Source organism: Oryctolagus cuniculus, chromosome 9 (genome assembly GCF_964237555.1).
Source record: "Oryctolagus cuniculus chromosome 9, mOryCun1.1, whole genome shotgun sequence".
NCBI lineage: Eukaryota > Metazoa > Chordata > Mammalia > Lagomorpha > Leporidae > Oryctolagus > Oryctolagus cuniculus.
The window spans coordinates 95512062-95534624 of NC_091440.1; the positions used below are offsets into that span (position 1 = coordinate 95512062).

The 22563-nt window shown below is 46.2% G+C and overlaps 1 protein-coding gene across 12 annotated transcripts in view; it reads left to right on the forward strand.

Annotated features, from left to right (window-relative positions):
- Positions 1-22563, forward strand: part of ATP8A2 (ATPase phospholipid transporting 8A2) — a 729626-nt gene that overhangs the window by 136102 nt on the left and 570961 nt on the right. For all 12 annotated transcript variants that reach the window (XR_011378928.1, XM_070049167.1, XM_051850719.2 and 9 more), the window contains one exon: positions 12452-12593. Coding sequence is in view for 11 of the 12 variants with exons in the window: in XM_051850719.2 (XP_051706679.1) it covers positions 12452-12593 (142 nt within the window). In the remaining variant the exon portion in view is untranslated. The remainder of the gene's footprint in view (positions 1-12451; positions 12594-22563) is intronic.

Genomic DNA, 22563 nt, shown 5'->3' on the forward strand with positions numbered 1-22563 from the left:
AGCATCACATTTAGTGATATTCCTTTTTGAAAGGCTGATATTTTTGCACTGTCTGAGTAAATCCATTTTGTCTGCAATTGCATGGAGTTGTGAGGTGTCGCTAACCTCTTTAGGAGGGTGATGTGATTTGGGAGTTGGAGCATCTTTATTCCAGAGAGACTGGGTACCACTTCCATAAACTTTTCCAACTATTCTAAGCTCCAAACAAAACTGGATAGTTCCATTCTTCCTCCAGCTATCTGTTGGGTGATGTCACAGGAGATAGGCTGGATTTAGTTGCAGATTAAATTTAAGGGGTGGAACTGGCATGTGTAGCAGTGGTTTAGTTGCCACTTAGGATGCCTACATCCTATATCAGAGTGTCTGGTTCGAGTCTCAGCTCCTTTGCTCCTTTCCAACTTCTTGCTAATGTGTCTGGGGAGGCAACAGATAATGGCCCAAGTGCTTGGGTCCCTGCCATCCATATGAGAAACCTGGATAAAGTTCTGAGCTCCCGGTTTTGGCCTTATCCAGCTCTGACTATTGTGGGCATTTGGGGAGTGAACTGGTGGAAGGAAATCTCTCTCTGTATCTCTGCCTTTCAAATAGAAATGAAAAGAAAGGAAGAGAGAGAGAGAGAAAGAAAAAAAAGAAAGAGAAGTTAAACAATAGATAACAACAACGAAAAACCCTTACAACATTTTAAGGAGTGGTGTTTCTCCCCATCTCCTAGGACAGAATGTGAAGTCTTGGGCTCGCCTTGTGATTCACACAATGAACCCATTTAGTGAATGCTGTCATTGGGAAGGCAGGGATGATTAAGATGAGAATGAGCTCTGAAAGAATGGATGTTGGGGGACACCTGAGGGGAATGCTGCAGATAGGGTGGTGGCCGGCGAGTGCTTCTCCAGAGGGGCAATACTTAAAGTGAGGCCTGAGTGACAGCAGGAGGTAGAAGGGAGGGTGGGAACCAAGCCTCTGGAATGGAACAGTCCATGTCTTTGAGGAGTGGGAAGAGGCACGTATGGACAGAGCTTCAAGAGCAAGGGTGGGAGAGGTGACTAACGATGCTGGTCATGCAGCCAGCTGTGGTGAATCCCTGTGCCTTTGGCCAAAGCATCACAGTCTTCAGAAATGCTGAGGGCAGGCAGATCACAACTTCAAAGGCGACTGTGCATCTCCTAGGATTAACTGTTAAAGACCGTGCAGTCGGCCCTCTGTATTCACAGGTTCTGCATCTGCAGACCCAACCAACTGCCAGTGGAAACTATTTGAAAACAAAACCCCAATACAAAGCAACAAAGCAACAATAAAAAAAAAGCACAAATAATACAGTATTAGAAACAACATGTATCACGGCAATTTACGTAGCATTTGCATTGCATTAGGGAGGATAAGTAATCTAGAGATAACTTAAAGCATAGGGAAGCGGCCGGCGCCGCGGCTCACTAGGCTAATCCTCCGCCTAGTGGCGCCGGCACACCGGGTTCTAGTCCCGGTTGGGGCGCCGGATTCTGTCCCAGTTGCCCCTCTTCCAGGCCAGCCCTCTGCTGTGGCCAGGGAGTGCAGTGGAGGATGGCCCAGGTGCTTGGGCCCTGCACCCCATGGGAGATCAGGAAAAGCACCTGGCTCCTGGCTCCTGCCATCGGATCAGCGCGGTGCGCTGGCCGCAGCGCGCTGACTGCGGCGGCCATTGGAGGGTGAACCAACGGCAAAGGAAGACCTTTCTCTCTGTCTCTCTCTCTCACTGTCCACTCTGCCTGTCAAAAAAAAAAAAAAAAAAAAAAAAAGCATAGGGAAGCGTGTGCTTGGCTTATATGCAAATATTGTGCCATTTTATATAAGGTACTCGAGCATCCTCAGATTTTGGTTTCCATAAGGGTCCTAGAACAAAGCCCCCTTAGATATTAGGGACAACTGTTTGCAAGCATATTGAATTGGAAATGGGATTTTATAGCTGATGTCCCTACCTTGAGCCCAGATTTGAGTTGCTAGGAGCAATGAAGAATATCCATTTTAGCAGTGGAGGTAGTAGGTGCAGAGAAGTCACTGGACTTGTATTTTAAGCCAGAGTCAAGAAAAGCCCTTTGAATTGGGTATTTGAAACCTAAGGAGGATGGGTGGGCAAGAGTGTGACTCTTTTTTTTTTTTTTAAATTATTTGACAGGTAGAGTTATAGACAGTGAGAGAGAGAGAGAGAGAGAGACAGAGAGAAAAGTCTTCCTTCCATTGGTTCACTCCCCATATGGCCGCTATGGTCGGCGCTGTGCCGATCCGAAGCCAGGAGCCAGGTGCTTCTTCTTGGTCTCCCATGCGGGTGCAGGGGCCCAAGCATCTGAGCCATCCTCCACTGCCTTCCCGGGCCACAGCAGAGAGCTGGACTGGAAGAGGAGCAACTGGGACTAGAACCCAGTGCCCATATGGGATGCCGGCACTGCAGGTGGAGGACCAACCAAGTGAGCCACGGCGCCGGCCCCAGGAGTGTGACTCTTTAGTTAAGGTGCTCCATCCGGTATCAAAGTTCCTGCTTCATTGCTTTGAATCCTGCTTCCTGCTGATGTGTACCATTGAAGGCAGCAGATGATGGCTCAATTACCTAGCTCCCTGCTGTGCACATGGGAGACCTGAATGGAGTTCTGGGTTCCAAGCTTCAGCCTGGCCCAACCATAGCTGTTGCAGGCTTTTGAGGGAGTGAACCAGCAGGTGGAAGATCTCTTCTCTGTCCTTTTATGTCTGCCTTTCAAATAAAGTAAAAATAAAAAAAATTAAAAACAAAAAAGAACATAACTTTTCTTGTTTTGGTGTTTTTTGGTTTTCTATATGGAATACATTTCTTTTGAAGTACATTTGTCTTCACCTGCTTTACATGATGATTTTGATATAGTTAAAATAGAAATGAGTTTTTGGGTACAGAAGGCCAATTTGTTTTGCTGTATTTATTGGAAACAAGGCTTCAGATTACCATGACTCCACTTTCCCCAGCATGTCTGGAGCTGAGTAGGTTTAAATAAGGTATTACCAGCCAATAACACCTTCAGTGCCCTTTCTCTGCACAGCCAGATCATATGTAGTCTCTCACGCATCGTTCAAAAGCTTCCCTCTTGAAAGCGTCCTGTTTGTTGGGCCCCATTTGAGATTGACAGCCATCTTTGCGCTTTGTGTTCCCATACTTCTTCGTCTCTCTCTTGTCACTAAAATGTTAAGCCTGGGCCTTATGCTGTGTATCTCTCCCTTCCCACTGCCTAACAAAATGTCTTCTATCTAGGAGGTGTTTAATGGCTGTTTGAATGAACTCAATACTAAGCAATATTTCAAATAATAAATAGTCCATGTCCTGTTATTTCCCTTTGCTTCTTCTCTTTGTCTGTAAAAAGAGACAAGAGAGCCAGTAAGTGTTGGCAGTGCTAAGAAATTCTAACCCATCGTGTCATTTTCCCTTTGTGTTTCTTTCTTTTGAATTCTTGGGTAGAAGTGGATCATAGATGCTATATTTGGAGAGACGTCGTTTGTGCAAAGTTGAGTCTTGAAAAAGGCTTCCAATATGTGTGTGCCAGGGCTAAAATAATCACATTCTGCATTCGCACAGCATTTTCATTGTGTCTGTCTGATTAGGAGAAATAAGCAGCCCCAGTGCCTCCCCAGTGGCTGCGCTGCCTTTGATGTGTCTGTTCTGAAGGATTATGAAACGTCTTTGTAAATATGGGGCAGAGGCCAGAAGTGAACCAGAAACTCTTTTGGGGGAGGGAAACGTGTGTGCGCCCATGTACATGCCTCATGTTAAAAAGCTCTATAATAATTTTATTTTATTTTTTTTAAGATTTATTTTATTTATTTGAAAGAGTTACAGAGAGAGGTAGAGACAGAGAGAATCTTCCATCTGATGGTTCACTCCCTAGATGGCCGCAACAGCCGGAGCTGCGCTGATCCGAAGTCAGGAGCCAGGAGCTTCTTCTGGGTCTCTCACATGGGTGCAGGGGCCCAAGGGCTTGGGCCATCTTCTGCTGCTTCCCCAAGCCATAGCAGAGAGCTGGACAGGAAGAGGAGCAGCCGGGACTCGAACTAGCGCCCATATGGGATGCCAGCACTTCAGGCCAGGGCTTTAACCCACTGTGCTGCAGCGCTGGCCCCAAGCTCTATCATTATTGCACAAGAGAAGTTCCTGGAGGCAGAGAACCAACCACGTTACACACATTTCAAGTACATAGAAATATGCAAATTCGTAACCAGCTTCTTAGCTCACATAGTAAAAGTTTGAGCTAGGAAATGTCATCTGTAAGCTAATAGATATTTAAGCTGTTCTTTCGTGGACGTGGGAGTTGGGATATAATCAAGATGTTAACTGTGAAAGAACAAGAGTTATGTAGTCTCAGCACACTATGGCCTGTGCGGGAAGAATGGTGTTGACATTTGTGAGGTATTTGTGCTAAAAACTAAATGATAAGAAAAAGGATGAGGAGGGAGAGGTGAGGAAGAACAAGAGGAGGAGAAGGAGAAGGAAAAGAATATGGGTTAGAAACATTTTGCCACTTCCAAAGTCTAAAATATTTACTAACTGATCCTTTACAAAAAGATTGGCTGGGGCCATTGGTGTGATGCTGGAATCTCGTATGGGTGCTGGTTCGAGTCCCCGCTGCCTCTGACCCAGGACCCTGCTCATGGCCTGGGAAAAGCAGTGAAAGATGGCCCAAGTGCTTGAGCCTCTGCCACCCACGTGGGAGACCCGGATGATGCTCCTGCCAGGAGGAGCATCCTTGCTTAGACACCGGCTGTCAGATCTGGGGTTCCCCAGCCACCCACACTGTATCCAAGTGTCACACATGCACCAGTTTCCACTCCTGCTCAGAGAACTAAAGAACAGGCTGTAGTCAAAGTCACAGGCTTATATGAAGGCTACAGCTGAGGCAGCCAAATAGAGAGGCACTTAGAGCAAGGTCTGAGATGGTCACAAACCTGACCTGGCACACTGACGTGAGTCACCAATCTGGGACGTTCTTCTGAGTTTTGGTGTCCAGGGTTTTTACTGGGGTTTCAGTATGTGGCCGTTATTAGTTGGCTCTTTGGCCTTATTACTGAAATCCATCTGTAGTTCCCCTGCCCTCCCTTGGAGGTCAGCATGATTAACCTGGCTCAGGCCCTGACCTCTAATCACATGGCTGGTCTTTCTGGTATGGCCAGCTGGAGACCCACCCTGAGTCATGTTAGTGTAACTCAGGTGTGGACCAGGGCACCCACCATGTATATGGCAAAGATGCCCGCATCATGCAGAAAATCCCACAGGTGTCGAGGCCTCCTCCCAGGTACCAGGACAAAGACCAGGCAAATTCTTTCTTATGTGGTAATGTTGAAGCCAGGTCTGACTCTACTTGTGTTTTTCTGTCTCTGTATGATGAGCACAGAGCTAACTACAGAGGCTGTGCCGAAAGGCATCCCACTTTAACAGGTCTTAGAAAGGCTGCTGTTTTTCTTTCCCAAGGATCTCTAGTTTGAGACAGTGAAGCCTTTTGCCAGGGAAATGGGGCTAGGTGGGTCTATTGGAGTGTTGAGCATTTTGAGTTGAATTGAGGGAAACATACTTCAGTTTGTAGTGCAGGATTTTGTTTCTGTGTTATTATTATTATTATTATTTTTGATAGGCAGAGTTAGACAGTGAGAGAGAGAGAGACAGAGAGAAAGGTCTTCCTTCCGTTAGTTTACTCCCCAAATGGCCGCTACGGCCGGCGTGCTGTGCTGATCCGAAGCCAGGAGCCAGGTGCTTCCTCCTGGTCTCCCATGCAGGTGCACGGCCCAAGCACTTGGGCCATCCTCCACTGCCTTCCCAGGCCAGAGCACAGAGCTGGACTGGAAGAGGAGCAACCGGGACAGAACCGGTGCCCCAACCGGAACTAGAACCCGGGGTGCCGGCGCCGCAGGCGGAGGATTAGCCTAGTGAGCCGCGGCGCTGGCCTATTTCTGTGTTATTTTTATTTTTATTTATTTATTTTTTATTTTTTGACAGGCAGAGTGGACAGTGAGAGAGAGAGACAGAGAGAAAGGTCTTCCTTTGCCGTTGGTTCACCCTCCAATGGCCGCCACGGCCGGCGCACTGTGCTGATCTGATGGCAGGAGCCAGGAGCCAGGTGCTTTTCCTGGTCTCCCATGGGGTGCAGGGCCCAAGCACCTGGGCCATCCTCCACTGCACTCCCTGGCCACAGCAGAGAGCTGGCCTGGAAGAGGAGCAACCAGGACAGAATCCGGCGCCCCAACTGGGACTAGAACCTGGTGTGCCGGCGCCGCTAGGTGGAGGATTAGCTTAGTGAGCCGCGGCGCCGGCCCTATTTCTGTGTTATTTAACAGCAATGGTATGCTTGGTGATAATTTACCTTGGGGCTGGTGCTTTGGTGCAGTGGGTTAAAGCCCTGGCCTGCAATGTCGGCATCCCATATGGATGCCAGTTGAGTCCTGGTTGCTCCACTTCTGATCCAGCTCCCTGCTAATGCACCTGAGAAAGCAGCTGAGGATGGCCCAGGTCCTTGGGACCTTGCACCCATGTGGGAGATCCACATGAAGCTCCTGGCTCCTAGCTTTGGATTGGCTCAGCTCTGGCTGTTGTGGCTTTTGGGGAGTGAACCAGCGGATGGAAGACCTCTCTCTCTCTCTGTCTCTACCTCTCTCTGTTACTCTGTCTTTCAAATAAATAAAATAAATCTTAAAAAAGGAATTTACCTTAACTCTTTTTTTTATGCTTAATTCCTTTCTTGAAGTTCTTAGTTCCCTGACCCTATTTAATTTTTGTTACTGTATGCATATTATACAAGTTTTAAAATAGTAATGAAATAATAAGCCAGATAATATATTATATGACACTGCTTCAGAAAGGTTGTAGAAGTGAGATGGGCAGTTGGCTGAGTGGTTAAGAAGCCAGCGTCCCATATTGGAGTGCTTGTGTCAATCCCTGGCTCTGGCTCCTGACTCCAGCTTCCTGCTAATTATAGACCCAGGGAGGCAGCACTGATGGCTCAAGTAGTGAGCTCCTGTCACCTGTGTGGGAGACCTGGATTGAGTTCCTAACTTTCACTGTTGCAGGTATTTGAAGAGTGAACTAAGAGACGGGCACTCTTTTTCTCTCTATCTTTCTCTCTCAAAAAAAAAAAAAAGTGGAGAAATTGAATTAAAAGATAAGTTTATTTTGGTGCAAAAAAAAAAAAGAAACCTATGTATAGCTTTTTCATAATATAAAATGCACATGACTGTTTTCCATGACTCTTTGAAGGCCTCTTGTATATTGTTGCTATGTTTATTACATACGAACAAATTTCAAAATCTTGTTTTCTTTTGAAAAACAGTCTCCATGCATTGAGTTGATGTCACAGATAGACATGAGATGTTGTCCTCGTTTCTACCTGCTCACCTGCAATGCCAGGTCTGTCGTCCATGCTTGCCTTTCTAGTGACTTCTGCGTCTTTGTTGCCACAGATGCGCTGTATGTGTTAAATGGTGAGGACTTTGGGTCCTCCAGTAAAATGAAAATACTTCTCCTGCTCTGACATGAGCAAAGAGAGCAGGGAAGAGATACACAGGAGAGCCAGGGCTGAGGGGGTGGGTTCTGGAAGGTTCTAGAACAGCAGGGTGGTGGTGTCCTTGTCCGTCAGGCCCCCTTTGGCTTCTGTGTGTTGCTGGCAAGTCTGCTGTAAGTAGTCTCCTCTTCTTTGCCCCTTTCCCCAGTCCTCGCCCATCCATTGCTCCAGAGTCCCCTGGTGGACATTCTCTGTCTCTTGTTTCCTAACACTCTGTTCCTTCTCCAACCCTGGCAGAAATTCTGCAGGGCGAGTAGGATGGGGTGCTTCTTTCTTTAGCCATTCACCTTCCAGCCATGTCTGTGATCCATCTCACCAGGTGGTGCAGATGTGGCCTCCAGTGGCTCCTCTGTTGGATCTGGACTTCCTAGGAGTGGAAAGTGACACTGAACAGCACCTGTGCCAGAGGCATCAACATCTGGGGCATCCTGGGTGATCGATAAATGAATGGGAGTTTGTCCCTTATCTTTAACCTTCCTTGCTTTTCTATCTTAATAGAGCAAACTAGGTTCTCTGGGTGTTCTTTTACTGCATTAGTTGAGATATGTGGTTATGAATAATTTGTAGAATGTTCAGGGAGTGGCTTCTGGAACCAGAGAGTAGCTGGAGTTGAGAAGAGTGTGAGGCCCAGAACTCAGAATACTTTATGGACTGTTCTGCTGCTTTTTTTTTTTTTTTTTTGGACAGGCAGAGTGGATAGTGAGAGAGAGAGACAGAGAGAAAGGTCTTCCTTTGCCATTGGTTCACCCCTTAAATGGCTGCCACGGCTGGCGCGCTGATCCAAAGGCAGGAGCCAGGTACTTCTCCTGGTCTCCCATGGGGTGCAGGGCCCAAGGACTTGGGCCATCCTCCACTGCACTCCCTGGCCACAGCCCAGAGCTGGCCTGAAAGAGGGGCAACCAGAACAGAATCCGGTGCCCCGACTGGGACTAGAACCCGGTGTGCCGGCGCTGCTAGGTGGAGGATTAGCCTATTGAACCGTGGCGCCGGCCCTGCTGCTTCTTTATTTCAAGAGAAGCCCTTCCTCTGCCTGGTGGTCCACTGGGTGGGGGAAGATGGCCCTCTAGGCCGAGCGTGCGTGCTGATTGACAGCACATGCAGAGGTGGCCTTTGCTAGTTTCCTGTCCGAGTCCCAGAAGAGAGACTCTTAGTGGCCCAACCTGAACCAGAAGCTGTTGTGTGTGGGTGGGACAGCTCAGTGCAGAGAGGTTGTGAGGCTTCCTGGCTTGCATGCGGGCAACTCAGTTACCAGATAAGTGAGAAGTCAGTGGCTTGGCAGTGGGTATGGAGCTTCCAAAGGCACCCACTGCATCAGCCTCTTAGCTTTTGATCCATTTAACACACACTTACAGACTGCTTCCTGTGTGTTAGGCATCCTTCAGGGTGCCTGGGATATAGCTGTGAACATGACATTGTCCCTGCCCTGTGGCCTTGGCTGCCAACTGGTCTGCATTTCCACTTTGCAGGGGGCAAGCAGTGTTTGTCTATTTGCCTTTTCTTGTTTTCCTAATTCTTTCCCTTCACTTTGGTTTCTTTCTCAACAAATTGATATTTATTGAATTCCCACTCTCTGCTGACTCTGTGCCTATTTATATGGGGGAGTGTTGTAAGCAAATACTCTGATTTTGTATGGAGATATTTGGAAAATGCATTAACTTAGAATTAATCTCATGAGTCTGAATTTGAAACCGTGGTCACAATGTACTTTGCTATCTATGGTATAGTGTTTTGTTAGTCAATACATTTTTTTAAACAAAATTATGTTATTTTGAAAATATTGATGTTTTCCTGCAATGCAGGGTTAGGTCAAGATGAAGCCACCGAAATGGAAAACTATCAGAGTTTAGAGGTGTATGTGTATGTGTATGTGTGTGAACTCTATTTCTACCTAGAATACAACTCCCAGGTTGTAGTATAGAAAGGTGAATATTGATGCATGTTAGGTTCTTGGGAGATACTAATCCACATCATTCTGTTACCACTACTTGTTTTTGTCAATAATTTTTCCGGGGCTGGAGCTGTGGTGTAGTAGGTTAAGCATCCACCTGTAGCGCCAGTATCCCATATGGGTGCCAGTTTGAGTCCCCCCCCTTCCTATCCAGCTGCCTGCTGATGGCCCATGACTTCCTGTGACCCGCAGCATGAGGTCCACTTGTTTGTCTGCTTTTTGCCAGCCAGCACCTGGCCAAAGGCTATTTCCTCTGTGCTTCCTTTTTACTCTTCCAATTTGGAGCCCCAAAGCTGGTTTTGTTCTTTTTCAGTTGGCTCCTGGAACAATTTTGTCTACTTGAGCCTTTGCTTAGACTCTTGCCCGTACTCACAGTATCTTCTTTCCTCATAGAAACCTTGCCTGTACTATAAGGCTCTCATATCTATCTTCGGAAGCAGTTCCCATCACCTCTCCACCTGAAGCAACACAGTGCCTGCTAACCTGCCACCCACCCTCCTTAGCACCTGCAGGGCCCACTCTGTCCCTTGGTTATAAATGGTCCTGCCCTGTGTACATAACCACAACTATAACCATGGGTATAACTTGGTACCTTAAACTAGCTAGCATTTTTGAGGGTGGGAGACAGATCTTTGTTTTTCAGTTTGCAGCAGCATCTAATTAGTGGATCTCAACTGTGGCTCCCATCAGTGTCATTTAAGGAGCTTAAAACACAAAAACAAAGCAATAGCATTCAGAATCTCCTAGGGTGGGCCCAGGAACTAGTAAGCTGTGAGCACTCCCTGGGCAATATTCATGTGCGGTGGAGTTGAGAGCTGCTGGGTAAACAATATCCGTGCAGTGAGCTATTTTGATCCCACTCCTGTCTGTGGCTTGAGCCCTCAGCACACCACTGCATCTCTCCCTGTGCAAGTCAAGACACCCTTTTCAAGACTCCAGTAAAAGCCATGTGTTTCTGCCAGCACGCATGAGTGCCTGTGATGTGCCAGGCACTCTTGTCGGTGCTGAGGTCACTGCCATGAACAAAGCATGTCCCTGCTGGCCGGTGTTTCTGGGTGTGTGAACCAGACCATCAGCAATGTCAGGCACGGATGCTTACTGCTGTGGGGGAAAACTAAGCAGCGTAAGTGGGCAGAGAGTAGCAAGATTGTTTTTCTCCATCTGCCTTAAGTCAGCAACTGCTCTATCTAAAACCTACCCTGCCCTGGTTGAAGTCCGGGAGTCCTGGCTCTCTGGTAGTTCTGCCAATATGGATGTAGGCAGGCTTGCTGTTTGCTGCCCCTTGTTGGCAGGGAGCGGGCTGAGCAATGTGTAGTGGTGTCAGAGGGACCCCAGGTAATGGAAGGCCGTCAGGAAGAAGGTGGGGGATTGGGTCCCTCATTGAGAAACAGCCAGGGTGCTGTGGATGCACCCTGGTGGTCAGGAGGAAAACTGGGCTGTGCTTGGTGTGGGACCAGGGACCCCACCTGGCGACTTTCACTTGAATGAGCAGATTAGCCTGGGGTGACTTCATACTTAACCCTTCGTTAACATTCAGGGTAGTATGTCGGAGTTCAGTAACTGGATTACCATCCTTAGAATCACTTTAAAAGATAATTTAGGGGACCTGTGTTTGGTCTAGTGGTTAAGCCTCTGGTCGGGATGCTGCATCCCGTATGGGAGTGCCTGGCTTCTGTTCCAGCTTCGCGTTAATGCAGTCCCTGGGAGGCAGCAGGTGATGGCTCAAGCACCAGTGTCCCTGCTTCCTCTCTGGGAAGACTGAGAGACTGAGTTCCTGGCTCCTGGCTTCTGCCTGGCCCAGCCCCAGCCCTTGTGGGCATTTGGGGAGTGAACCAGAAGATGGGAGCGCTCTCCATGGGTCTCTGCCACACACACACACACACACACACACCAGCCACAACCTTCTGTTCCCAATTATCTCTATGACAACCAACTGTATTCTTTGTAGCTGGGATGAGGTTTATTCAAAGAAGATGTCAGTGTTTAAAATGAGAAGCCAAGTTCATTTCTTTGATAGGTGGGACACACTACAGGTATTAGAACGAATGTATATTTAAGGGGGAAGGGGGAGATCAGGTTCGTCCTTGGGCGTTTATTTTTCAGCCATCCTTTGCCTCAGACGCTGGACCGCGAAGGTCAGGTCTCAAGGAGGGTCGCTCCTTCCGTGGAGGGACATTGTCCAGCGGCTGACGATCAGGGTCGTGTGTGTGCGTGCGCGCGCGCGGCCAGCAGTTTGAGTCCTGGGTGTACCTTTCTCCACGCTGCCAGCTCCTCGGGTGAAGGTTATGGGATGGGGATGCGGGCTTAGCTCGCCCAGAGCGCCTCGCCTGTAGGACTGAAATCAGATCTGAAGGGGACAGGCTGATTTGTGTCCTAAACCAAACAGTAAGTTGAAACACAAGCTCGCGCGTTGGTCCGCTAGCCCGGGGCTGGTGAAGCTACCGCGCTCACCTAGGGAGGGCAGCAGCTGGCCCCTGCAGGGTCACGGAGGGAGCCAGCCCTTCCTCCCCTGGCTGCTGCGGAGCTGTTGGTCCTCCGTGCCCAAAGACGCCCAGAAAAGCCCATTCCGCAGCTCGGACCCTGGGGACCGGCTGGGGCGCTCGGCCGAGTGGGGCTGTGCTTTGCTCCCCGCCCGCCTTCCTCAGCGTCCATTCCCGCCATCGCCCGGCAGCCCGCAGCCGCGCGCCCGCGCCCTCCCCAGCCCCGCACGCAGCCTGCGCGCGCCCCGGCGGGGCCCTAGCCCCGGGCGGCGGCCTCGGCGGTCCCCGCGGCGGGGCGGGGCGGGACGCGGGGCGGGGCCGGCGGCGGCGTCTCCAGGGGCCGCCGAGGTACATAGGCGGCCCCAGCCTCGCCAGAGCATCCTTTCCCTCAGGTCCCCGCCCGCCGCCGCCGCGCGCGCTCGCCGCCCCCTGCCTGGCGGCTGACTTCTTCCTTTGTGTTTCCTTGTCCGCCCTGCGCCTCGTCTCTGCAGGACCCGTTCGCTCTTCGGGCTACAAGAAGGCAGAGGATGAGATGTCCCGGGCCACGTCTGTGGGAGACCAGCTGGAGGCACCGGCCCGCACCATTTACCTCAACCAACCGCATCTCAACAAATTCCGCGACAACCAGATCAGGTAGGTAGGAGAAGGCGGCCGAGAGACGCCCAGGGCAGGGTCTTCCCGAGTCAGCTTCTCCCTGTCTGCGTCCTCCCGCGCCCGCCCCGCCCCTCCCCCACCCACTGCCTGGCCGATGCTACTGCGACCCCTGCCCACCAGGGTCCCGCGACTGCTGCCTCTTCTTCCTTCCTTCTCTTCCCATCCCGTGCAGTGCCCGCTTATCTGTGAGCCCTGGGAGGTGTGGACTGTCATGGACAAGAATGAGGTCTCTTCGCTGCATCTCCGGCTCCCTTCCAATAACCTTTCTCCCCCCCCCCCCCGCCCCCAACCTCATTTTAAGCCTGTTGGTAGTCCTCTTCAGCAGTTTGCAGACCGTAATGCGGGGGCGGGGGAGTGCTTTATAAGGGAATCCCACAGCTCACGGGGACTCGGATTCGGCTCCCTGTGGTCCACAGCATTTGCTGAAGAGGGCATTCTTTGCTGGGAAACTTTGCCCGGAGTTAGCAGAAAGATGGGTGGAAGCTAGCGTTTGAAGAGGCTGCCTTTTGCTGGCGGCTCTGCTCGCTTGATGAATCCTCATAACTTCTTGGGGACAGGCATTATGAATTTCCTTCAGATCAGGGAACGGGATTATAAAGATGCTACATAATGCACCTGTGGCCATACAGCTCCCAAGTGGCAGAACTGGAAATTGAACCTGCCCATCTGACCCGCAGATCCAGGCTGCTGTGCGAGGCTGGCTCTTTATCTGGGGGTGTTAGTACGTTTTCCAGTGTCATTAAGCTCTCTGGCTCACGCAGCTTCATGTCTGGGAGTAACTGCAGAGCATGTAGTTCTGTGACCTGCTCAAGAGCATCTTGCTGAGATGTGGGGAGAAGTTCCGCGATCGATCAGGTTATGCATAGGTGATCGACAAATCTGAATTCTAATTCAGCTTCCTTCCTTCCTTTTTTCCTGAAAGCTCTGGCTAAAACTTTGTTGTTGTTGTATGTTGAAATATTTCAGCAGTGTGTCTGCACTTGTCCAGGCTGTTTGACCTGACAGTTTTGTTTCAGAGAGGTCTCACTGTTGGACTCTGTTGTAGTAGTTTGATGGGATTGGGGTAGAGTAATGGTGCCTGTTATGTGGAAGCTGGCTTTATTTTGGATTTTAAGAATAACCAGTATGTGTATGACTTTCTTTTAAAGTGTAGCATGGAAGAATAGCTGAGTCCATCGTTCCAGACTGAGTGGGCTTGTTTTAAGATGCAGAACATTAATCACGATGGATTACCATTTTGCACACTGGGATGTCTAATACAAAAGACAGATAACAAATGTTGGCAAGGAAATGGCGAAATTGAAGCCCACATACATAGCTAATAGGAATGAGAAATGGTGCAGCTGCTTAAAAAACAATTTGGTAGCTCCTCAAAAGGTCAAGGTAAAATTACCAAATGAGCCAGCAGTGTCCCCCCCCCCAGAAGTATATAACCAAGAAAAATGAAAGTGTATGTTCACACAAAAACTTGTACACAAATGTTCACAGCAGCCTTCTCCATAGTAGCCAGGAAAGTAGGAACTCCAAATGTCCATCGGCTGATGTCTGGACACATTAAATGTGGTCTCTCCAGACAATGGAATAGTATCTGGCCATAAAAAGGAATGGAGCACTGTCCCCCGCTACGATGTTGGCGAACCTTGAGAAGACAGTGCCACATGAAGGAAGACAGTCACAACTGGCCTCATTGTAGGATTCTGTTGATGTGGAACCCTCCACAGGAGACGGAGACACACATATACAGAGACATAAGGTTGATGAGCGGTTCCTAGGGAGGCTGGAGGGCCTGGAGCAAATGGGAAGTGACCGTTAATGTGCATGGGGTTTCATTGTGGGGTGATGGCTGCACAACTTTGTGACTATCCTTGAAACCTTTTGGGATCCTATACTGCTACTCAAGTATAGTTGCATTTCCCCACACCTTCTTATATGTGTTTCTACTGGATAACTTTTTAAAAGATAACTTATAAAAATGTATAAGATGAGAGTTAAATGTTTTTCTTTTCAAACTTTACTGTGATTTCAAATTGTATTTTTGCTTGGTTCCTATTGATTTATTTAATTTTGATATCCTTTTGTGCATGCCTAAAGCTGGGAGAATAAAATAGGTTTTTGTTTAAATTCCCTAATTTTGTGAAAAGTGAAGATTTTTAAGAACTTTGGTAATGGGGCCTCAGTAGCTGTTCAATCAAAACTGAGAGCTGACTTTTGAGACTTACTGTATCATTAATTAGAGGGATTCCAAGCAGCTACCTGTTATACAGTTTCATTTGTACTTTTTTGGGGGATAAGAGAGGAATAAGTATAGGAGTATACAGTGAGTTGGCTAGGTATAAAGCAGGCAGATTTCAGCTCTTAAAAGGTTGTATGTAAGTGTAAATTGATTTAATTTAAATGAATTATTTAATGTATTTTAAAAAGATTTATTTATTTATTTGGAAGTCAGAGTCACAGAGAGAGGGAAAGACAGAGAGAAAGCTCTTTCATCTGCTGGTTCACTCTCCAGATGGCTGCAACGGCTAGAGCTGAGCCAGGCCGAAGCCAGGAGCCAGGAGCCTGGAGCTTCATCCATGTCTCTCACTTGGTGGCAGAGACCCAAACACTTGGACCATCTTCCACTGCTTTTCCCAGGCAATTAGCAGGGAGCTGGACTGGAAGTGGAGCAGCCAGGACACAAACCAGTGTCCGTGTGGGATGCTGACGTTGTGGGCAGCCGCTTTACCTGCTATGCCACAATGCTGGCCACATAAATATTAAAATATATAGAATTTTTAAGTTCATGGCTTATACTGTGAGCATACATTTCTAAATGTACTAGATAGGGTCTGAGATATTAAAATGTGTCCCCATATGGTCTATAAAATGTCCTCTGAGTATTAAATTCATCTTGACTATTTAGGAGTAACTAGTGGTTATCAGTGACGTATAGTTCTTTATGGAATTTATTGCAAATCTTCTTAGCTTTGTAGTGTAAGCATTTTAGAAAACATTGACCCGTGCTATTTTAGCATTTTAATGTTGGTAAAAGTCAAGTTTTATTTTTGAAATATTGATTTTTTAAAAAGATTTACTTATTTATTTGAAAGGCAGAGTTACAGAGAGGCATAGGCATAGACAGAGAGGTCTCCCATCTGCTGGTTCACTCCCCAGATTGCCACAGTGGCTGGAGCTGCACTGATCCAAAGCCAGGAGCCAGGAGCCTCTTCTGGGTCTCCCACGCAGGTGCAAGGGCCCAAGCTCTACTGTTTGGATACTGTACACCACAGGAGGCCCGCCTCTCTGCAACAGAGTTCTCACTCACTTTCCCCCAAGCCAAGCCCTTTCTACCTTGGAACCTTGTGGATCGTCACCTTTGCTCTGTGTTTGCCTCTGTGGGCAACTGGCTTTTTGGTGTCAGTGCAGGAACTGGGAGTTTGACAGTGAGGGAGGGAGGTTGTTTGGGAGTGGGGGATGTTGGTGAAGAGCGATATGGTACAATTCGGGATGAGGATTGCATGGTCCAGCGTTAACATTTGGCATTTGTGTGATTCAGGAAAGAGGTTGGGCTGGTGGAAAGGCCTGGAGAACGGGAATGAGAAGGTTTGATTGTGGCCTTGTGTCCCTTCTCCCTCACCCGGGAAATGTACCACATGGGAGCTCCAAATTCCAGACAATTTTTTGAATTTCTAGGAGGGATAGAGTCCATATACATGAATATCTCATCAAATCTTCTCTGTTTTCTTTTTAAAATATTTTACAGGCAGAGTGTCAGAGTAAGGAGAGAGAGAGAGAGAGAGAGAGAGAGAGAGAGAAGCTTCCATCCAATGGTTCATTCTCTAAATGCCCACAATAGCCAGGGCTGGGGTATCTGAAGCCAGGAGCCAGGAACTCCATCCAGAGCTCCATTGTGGATGGCAGGAGCCTAACTAAGTACTTGGGCCATTTTCTACTGCCTTGCGTGGTGCATTCAAAGGAAGCTGGATTAGCGTTGGAGTAGTCACTCTGATATGGGATGCCAGTGTCAGAAGCAGTAGATTGACCTGCATTGTCACCACGCCAACCCCTTGTTCTTGTTCTTGACACTAGAAATAGCACCAGTGTTTGACCCGAAGCCTGTGCTAGGTTTATTGAAGCCATTGATTTCATTATTATTATGGTGGAGAATTATGAAATAGTCTTTTTTTCCTAGGCAATGATTTTCTAGGGTCTTAACCGTGAGGACTCTAATATCACCCTTTAGGAGTGAATAATAATGATGAGTGGATCTTGCAGTGCTCATATGTGTATGTTGGATTGTCTGTGTGTCCATCTAAGAAGATCTTTTTATTCTGAAGTATACACTCATACCTCCTTTTAAATGCTTTTTAAAAAAGGTATTATTTATTTATTTATTTGAAAGGCAAAGTTACAGAAAGAAAGAGGCAGAGGCAGAGAGAGAAAGAGAGAGAAAGGTCTTCCATCCGTTGGTTCACTCCCTAGATGGCCGCAATGGCTGGAGCTGTGCTAATCCAAAGCCAGGAGCCAGGAGTTCCTTCCTGGTCTCCCACGCAGGTGTAGGGGCCCCAGGACTTGGGCCATCTTCTGCTGCTTTCCCAGGCCATAGCAGAGAGCTGGATTGGAAGTGCAGTAGCTGGGACTCGAACTGGTGCCCATATGGGATGCCATCACTGCAGGTGGCAGCTTTACCCGCTACGCCACAGCACTGGCCCCTTAGATGCATCATTTAACCATCTGAAGTGTGCAGTTCAGTGGTTTGTAGAATATTCAGAGTTGAGCAGCCATCATATCAATTGATTTTAGGACATTTTCATCACTTCCAGAGTTTCTAGAAGAAACTATACCTTTTAACTCTCATCTCCCCATTTTTTTCTCCCACCAGTCCTAAGCAACCACCAGTCTGCTTTATGTCTTCATAGACTTCCCTGTGCTCCATTCATATGTTTTATATTAAATATTAAATACATATAACATCTTACTATTTCAAAGAATCTTATGGTGAATCTTTAATTTTGTGTATCTAAATTTTCAAAAGTATTTAAAGTTAAATGGCCTCCCCCCACAAATATCTTGAGATAATTTACAAATCAAAAGAATGAACAATATTGATGTCACCGTGATCAGGCATCTGTAATCTTTCTCTGTAATTACCAGAATGCCATCTGAAATGCTGAATTTCAAAGCTGTAAAGGTGTTTTTCTTCAATAATGGCAATGAGAGCCTCAAACCAAGTTAGAAAAGTTGATAGATACTCAGTTTTGAATGACTCATTCATTTTAGGTGGGTGTTTTAGCTAGCAGAAATCTTCATTAAATAACTTTAGCTTTGTCAGGTTACTGCATTTCTTCAGGTTGCTTTGTCTTAAAGGGAAATTGCTTTATATAAATATTTTGTTGGCTGTGCCTTGGTAAGTTTAAAATGGAATATTACCTCTACAGAAAAGGAAAAGGAGCACTGTGTGCTAGGTTTGTACAGGATCCTTTTTAAAAAATATTGGCTGAGCATCTTTAGTCTGAAAATATGAAATCCAGAATGTTCCAGAATTCAAAAATTCCACATTTGACCTCATGTGACAGCTTGCAGTCACAACATAGGTGCACTAAAAATACTGTATAAAAATATCTTTAGGCTGTGTGTATAAGGTGTATATGAAACATCAGTGAATTTCATATTTAGATTTTGATCTCATGCGCAATATTACAAAGGAGTTTCAGAACGTTTCCTAAGGTCTGTGGAAAACTTGCATTATTTTTTAAATTACTTTATCCCATAAGCTTTCTGAAGCCTCCTCTTAGATCTGGGTATGTACTTCAAAATGTGAAATCCAGAATGCTTGGTCTTAAGCATTTAAGATAAGCAGTCCTTAACTTGTAATATTATGCTGGAATGTGAGTGTCTCGGAGGATATTTTTGTCTTAAGCAAAGGGAAGAACGACATAACCTTCAGCACGCAGTTTTAGGTGGGTAATGGGCGGAGATGTTGTATATGGTATGGGATCCAATGTTGAGTACTCCAAGGATGAAGGATTCTCTTATAAATGTTTTAAAGCTACAGAATTCAGGTAGGGTCTGATCTTAATGCATATGTTGCTTACGTTTTTAAAAAGAAGCAATAACAAGATCCTAGGCAGAATTGTAACTTCCTTTATCATTGTCTGGAATGCTGAGGTTTTCATATTTCTGATTTGAGAGAGCAGTCCTTGTCAAGTTTGGCAAAACTTCAAGTATTCCTTATCAAGAATGATTGCCTATGTTGCTACCTAAAAATAGCTGTGTATGCGGTCTTTGATTTAGAAGCAGATCTGGTTTCCAAGCCAGGCACTGTTTTCTGGACATGAATGTCACAGCATATGAGTCCTTATGTTACTCATTCTGTAGCTATTAATGCCATAGAAAGCTTGTAGTTAGAATTGTTACCAGACTTACAGTCCTGGACAAGGTTTTGGAGGCATCTTAAAGAGGAAGATACTTAAATTGGGGGACTGTTGGAACTAAGCATTTAAGGTAACTAACTATTCAGTGTTGTGAGCTTTCTTGAATTGCATTTTTAGAAACAGAAAAGCATGTCAGTTTGGGGCCAGTTTTGTATTCAGTGTTTCTAAGGAAACAGCAAATGTGTGGCAGAACAGATTTTCCCGGTGAATTCTTTATTAAGTTGACCTTTGTGTGGATAGATAACAGAGCCCGGTGTGAATTTGACCATAGAGACATCTCTGCCCATTTCCAAAAATACGTGGAGGCATTTCATTTGAGAATCTGGGTCAAATTCTGTTAACTCTTGTTGTCTTCCATGAACTTGGGATTTATTTCTGACTCTTACTGATAAAAAGAATTAAGCGTCAGAATTTGTGCGACAGCAGTTAAAATTGAATTAGAATAGGAGGCACTTAAGGAAACATGGAAACTAAACTCCCTGTATATCCCTGAATCAGATCCCAGAACAGAAAGGTATGCTGTTGGGAAAAGCTGGTGAACCTTGAATGAAGTCTGTAGTTGGATGAGCATTGTGCCAGTGTTATTTTGTTAGGTTTTATACAGTTTGAGCCTCCCTAATCCCTGCATTCTGTGAAATCTGAAGCTTTTTTTGCATCTGACTTGAGACTCATAAAGTTTCAGATTTTTGAGCTTTTTGGATTTCAGATTTTTGGGGTTAGGCATGCTCAACTTGGCAAAGTCTCCACAAATATTCCAAATCCTGGAACTTTTAAATCAAACACTTCAGATCCTAAGCATTTTGGCTAAGGGATACTTAACCTCTAAATATATTGCAATGTGCTGAAGGTGTAAGGGAAACTGGATGATGGGTAGATAGCAACTCTTTGGTATTTTTACAACTCTTCTGTAAGTGTATAAGTTTCTCCAGAAAAACCCACAAAATCATAATGGCTCAAGTGTGTGGGTTCCTGCCACCCATATGTAAAACCCAGATTGAGTTCCTGGCTCCTGACTTCAGCCTGGCCCAACCTCAGCAGTTGCAAGTATCTTAGGTGTGAACCAGTGGATGGAAGATCTTTCTCTCCATTTCTGCTTTTCAAATACATAATAATCTTAAAATTAGCCAGATATCTGGGAGAGTAGGAACTAAATGCTAAACTCTTTTCTTACTTTGATGAAAGTTTGTGTGTTTTATTGGAAACAGACATGATTTTGAAGAGATGATTGTCAGAGGAGAAAAGGACCACCATCACTCCATTTGTTTTGCTGAGTAGATGGGAAAACACTCCTCATGGGTGTCAAAGAACATTCTCCAAGCTCACCAACAACACTAAGAGTTTGCATGATGTTTGATCTAGTTGTATAGAAGTTGAAAGAGTTGGCAGCAAAGTGGGTTGCAGAAAATTCCCTTTCTGCTCGGATTTAGTCAGGGGAGCTTCTGCGGAGCTACTGAGAAAGTAGTGTCTAGGTGTTTGTTCTCTTGCCTGTGTCACTCAATGGACAGCAAAAGTTTGCTCAGTAATGCCAATCAGCAGCCCTTTCAAGGGGGACAATGCTTAGAGAGAACAAAAGGGGAGGTCTGACCATTGTTGGGATGCAGGGGTGTTTTACAAAGAATGTTCCTGAAATCCATGAGGTTGGGTATGATCATTTACATGCTGACCCACTCTTTTCTCTTAAATGGAGTCCAGCGCTTCAAAATGTGAAGCATGGGTTTTTATCTACCTTTGCTATTTTATATTACACACAGTTCAGAAGGATTTGGGGTGGAGTTTGGGGCAATGTTTGCTATTCTGATGGGTTATTCTCTACATCTTTGGTATTTGCTACCCAACCATCATCCACAGGCTACTGGAGACTGTTGGCAGGTGCTTTCAGCCCTGCCTCAGAGAAGGCCTGCATGAGAGTGGAACCATGATTCTTTTCCCACCAAGGTTTGATAACTTTAGTCTGAAATGAATTGATAATGGATTAACAGATAAAATGCATGAAAGATTTATTTATGTGCATAAACATAAGAGCTTTGTGCAAAATCTGAGACTCATAGGAGGGGTAATATGGCTGAGCATTATAGAGAACTAAACAGAGGGATAGGGGCTTGGACTGCTAGGGGGCAAAGGAGGTGGTGCAGGCTATGGAGGATTGGAGGTGGAATGGGTACAGCAAACAGGGGCTGTCTTGTTATGCAGATGAAACCCCCAAGTCAGGGCCACCTGTGGTCATTTCTGCTGGGCCAGATGGTGTGACCCCAATCTGTTCTTCCTGTGGAAAATCTTTCCTGAACAGAAAAGGGACTATCAGGTGGAAAGCCTGTTTGTATGCACTGGCTCACTTCACTAAAGTGAATTTCCTTTCCAGATGTAAATTTCCTTTACAAAAGGGCAACCTTTCAGAGTTACTGCTGTCTGCAGTGTCTGAGGGGAGCCATCTTAATGTAGGTCAGACATATATTTCAGGGTGACATATTTTGGGGTCCTACCCTGTCATGTAAGTTCCCTGTCTATACCAGTGATCTTGAAAATTGATTATCAGTAAAACATTTAACATGGACTCTTAAATATACATGCTTAAATATCTATGTTCATGTACTATCATCATGAGTTAGTAGCTCAAGACCTGATATGCTGCCTAGAGGCTCAGTAGAGAATTGTGGGTCTAAGTACACTTCATTAATCTTCTTAATTATTTTGAATATATTTGACCAAATTATCAGATTTTATGAAATTGCCCTAAGAATTAACTTAGTAAAGTGGTTTTGGGGAGCTTTTTTAGGAAGGAAAGAGTCCGTTCTGCTGGGTTTGTTGGTTTACTTGCTTGCTTGTAATTCTTTCATTAGCATTGTTTTCAACCTGTGGTTTCACTTGCATGATTCCTAATGACTTGTTGGTTTCATTGAAATTAGAAAAAGTGATCCATAGAAAAAAGCAGAGACCGATACAGAAGGGCACCACTCTCTTCAGACTGCCATTGCAAAATGTCACAGTTGGTTCTGGAGACTGGAAGTCCAAGATCAGGATGGTGTAGCAAGATGGGTTCTGGCGAGGGCTCTGTTCCTGGGTCACAGATGAGCTAGGGGAGCTCTCTGTGTCTGGTGAGGGCCTAATCCCATCATGAGGGCTGCCCTCCATCCCCCCCCCACCGCCATGATGTCATCTAATCTCCATTATCTCCCGAAGTTTGCAACACCAGCTACCAGGTGGTTAGGGGCTCAGCACATGGATTTTTGGGGGGATGTGATTCAGTGTATAGTACCCCCTGCCCAATGAGGGGCTTTCCCCCATTCACATCACGGAGGACCATTTGGAGCACAAATGTCAATTCCTTAAGTGTTACTAAAGCTTGATGTTTTAAAGGAGGAGGTACCTGTAAATATAATCTCCAGTAACCACTTGTCAAACCCCACTTTGGAGCCAGCAGTTTTAGATATCTGTCGAGGAGGGCTTTTCCTCTTGCTTGGAGAAAATCCAGTCTGACTTTGACTTAAGACCTCAGCAACACAGAGACTGATCATGGTAATGAGCCCCAAGTATTGTTTGTA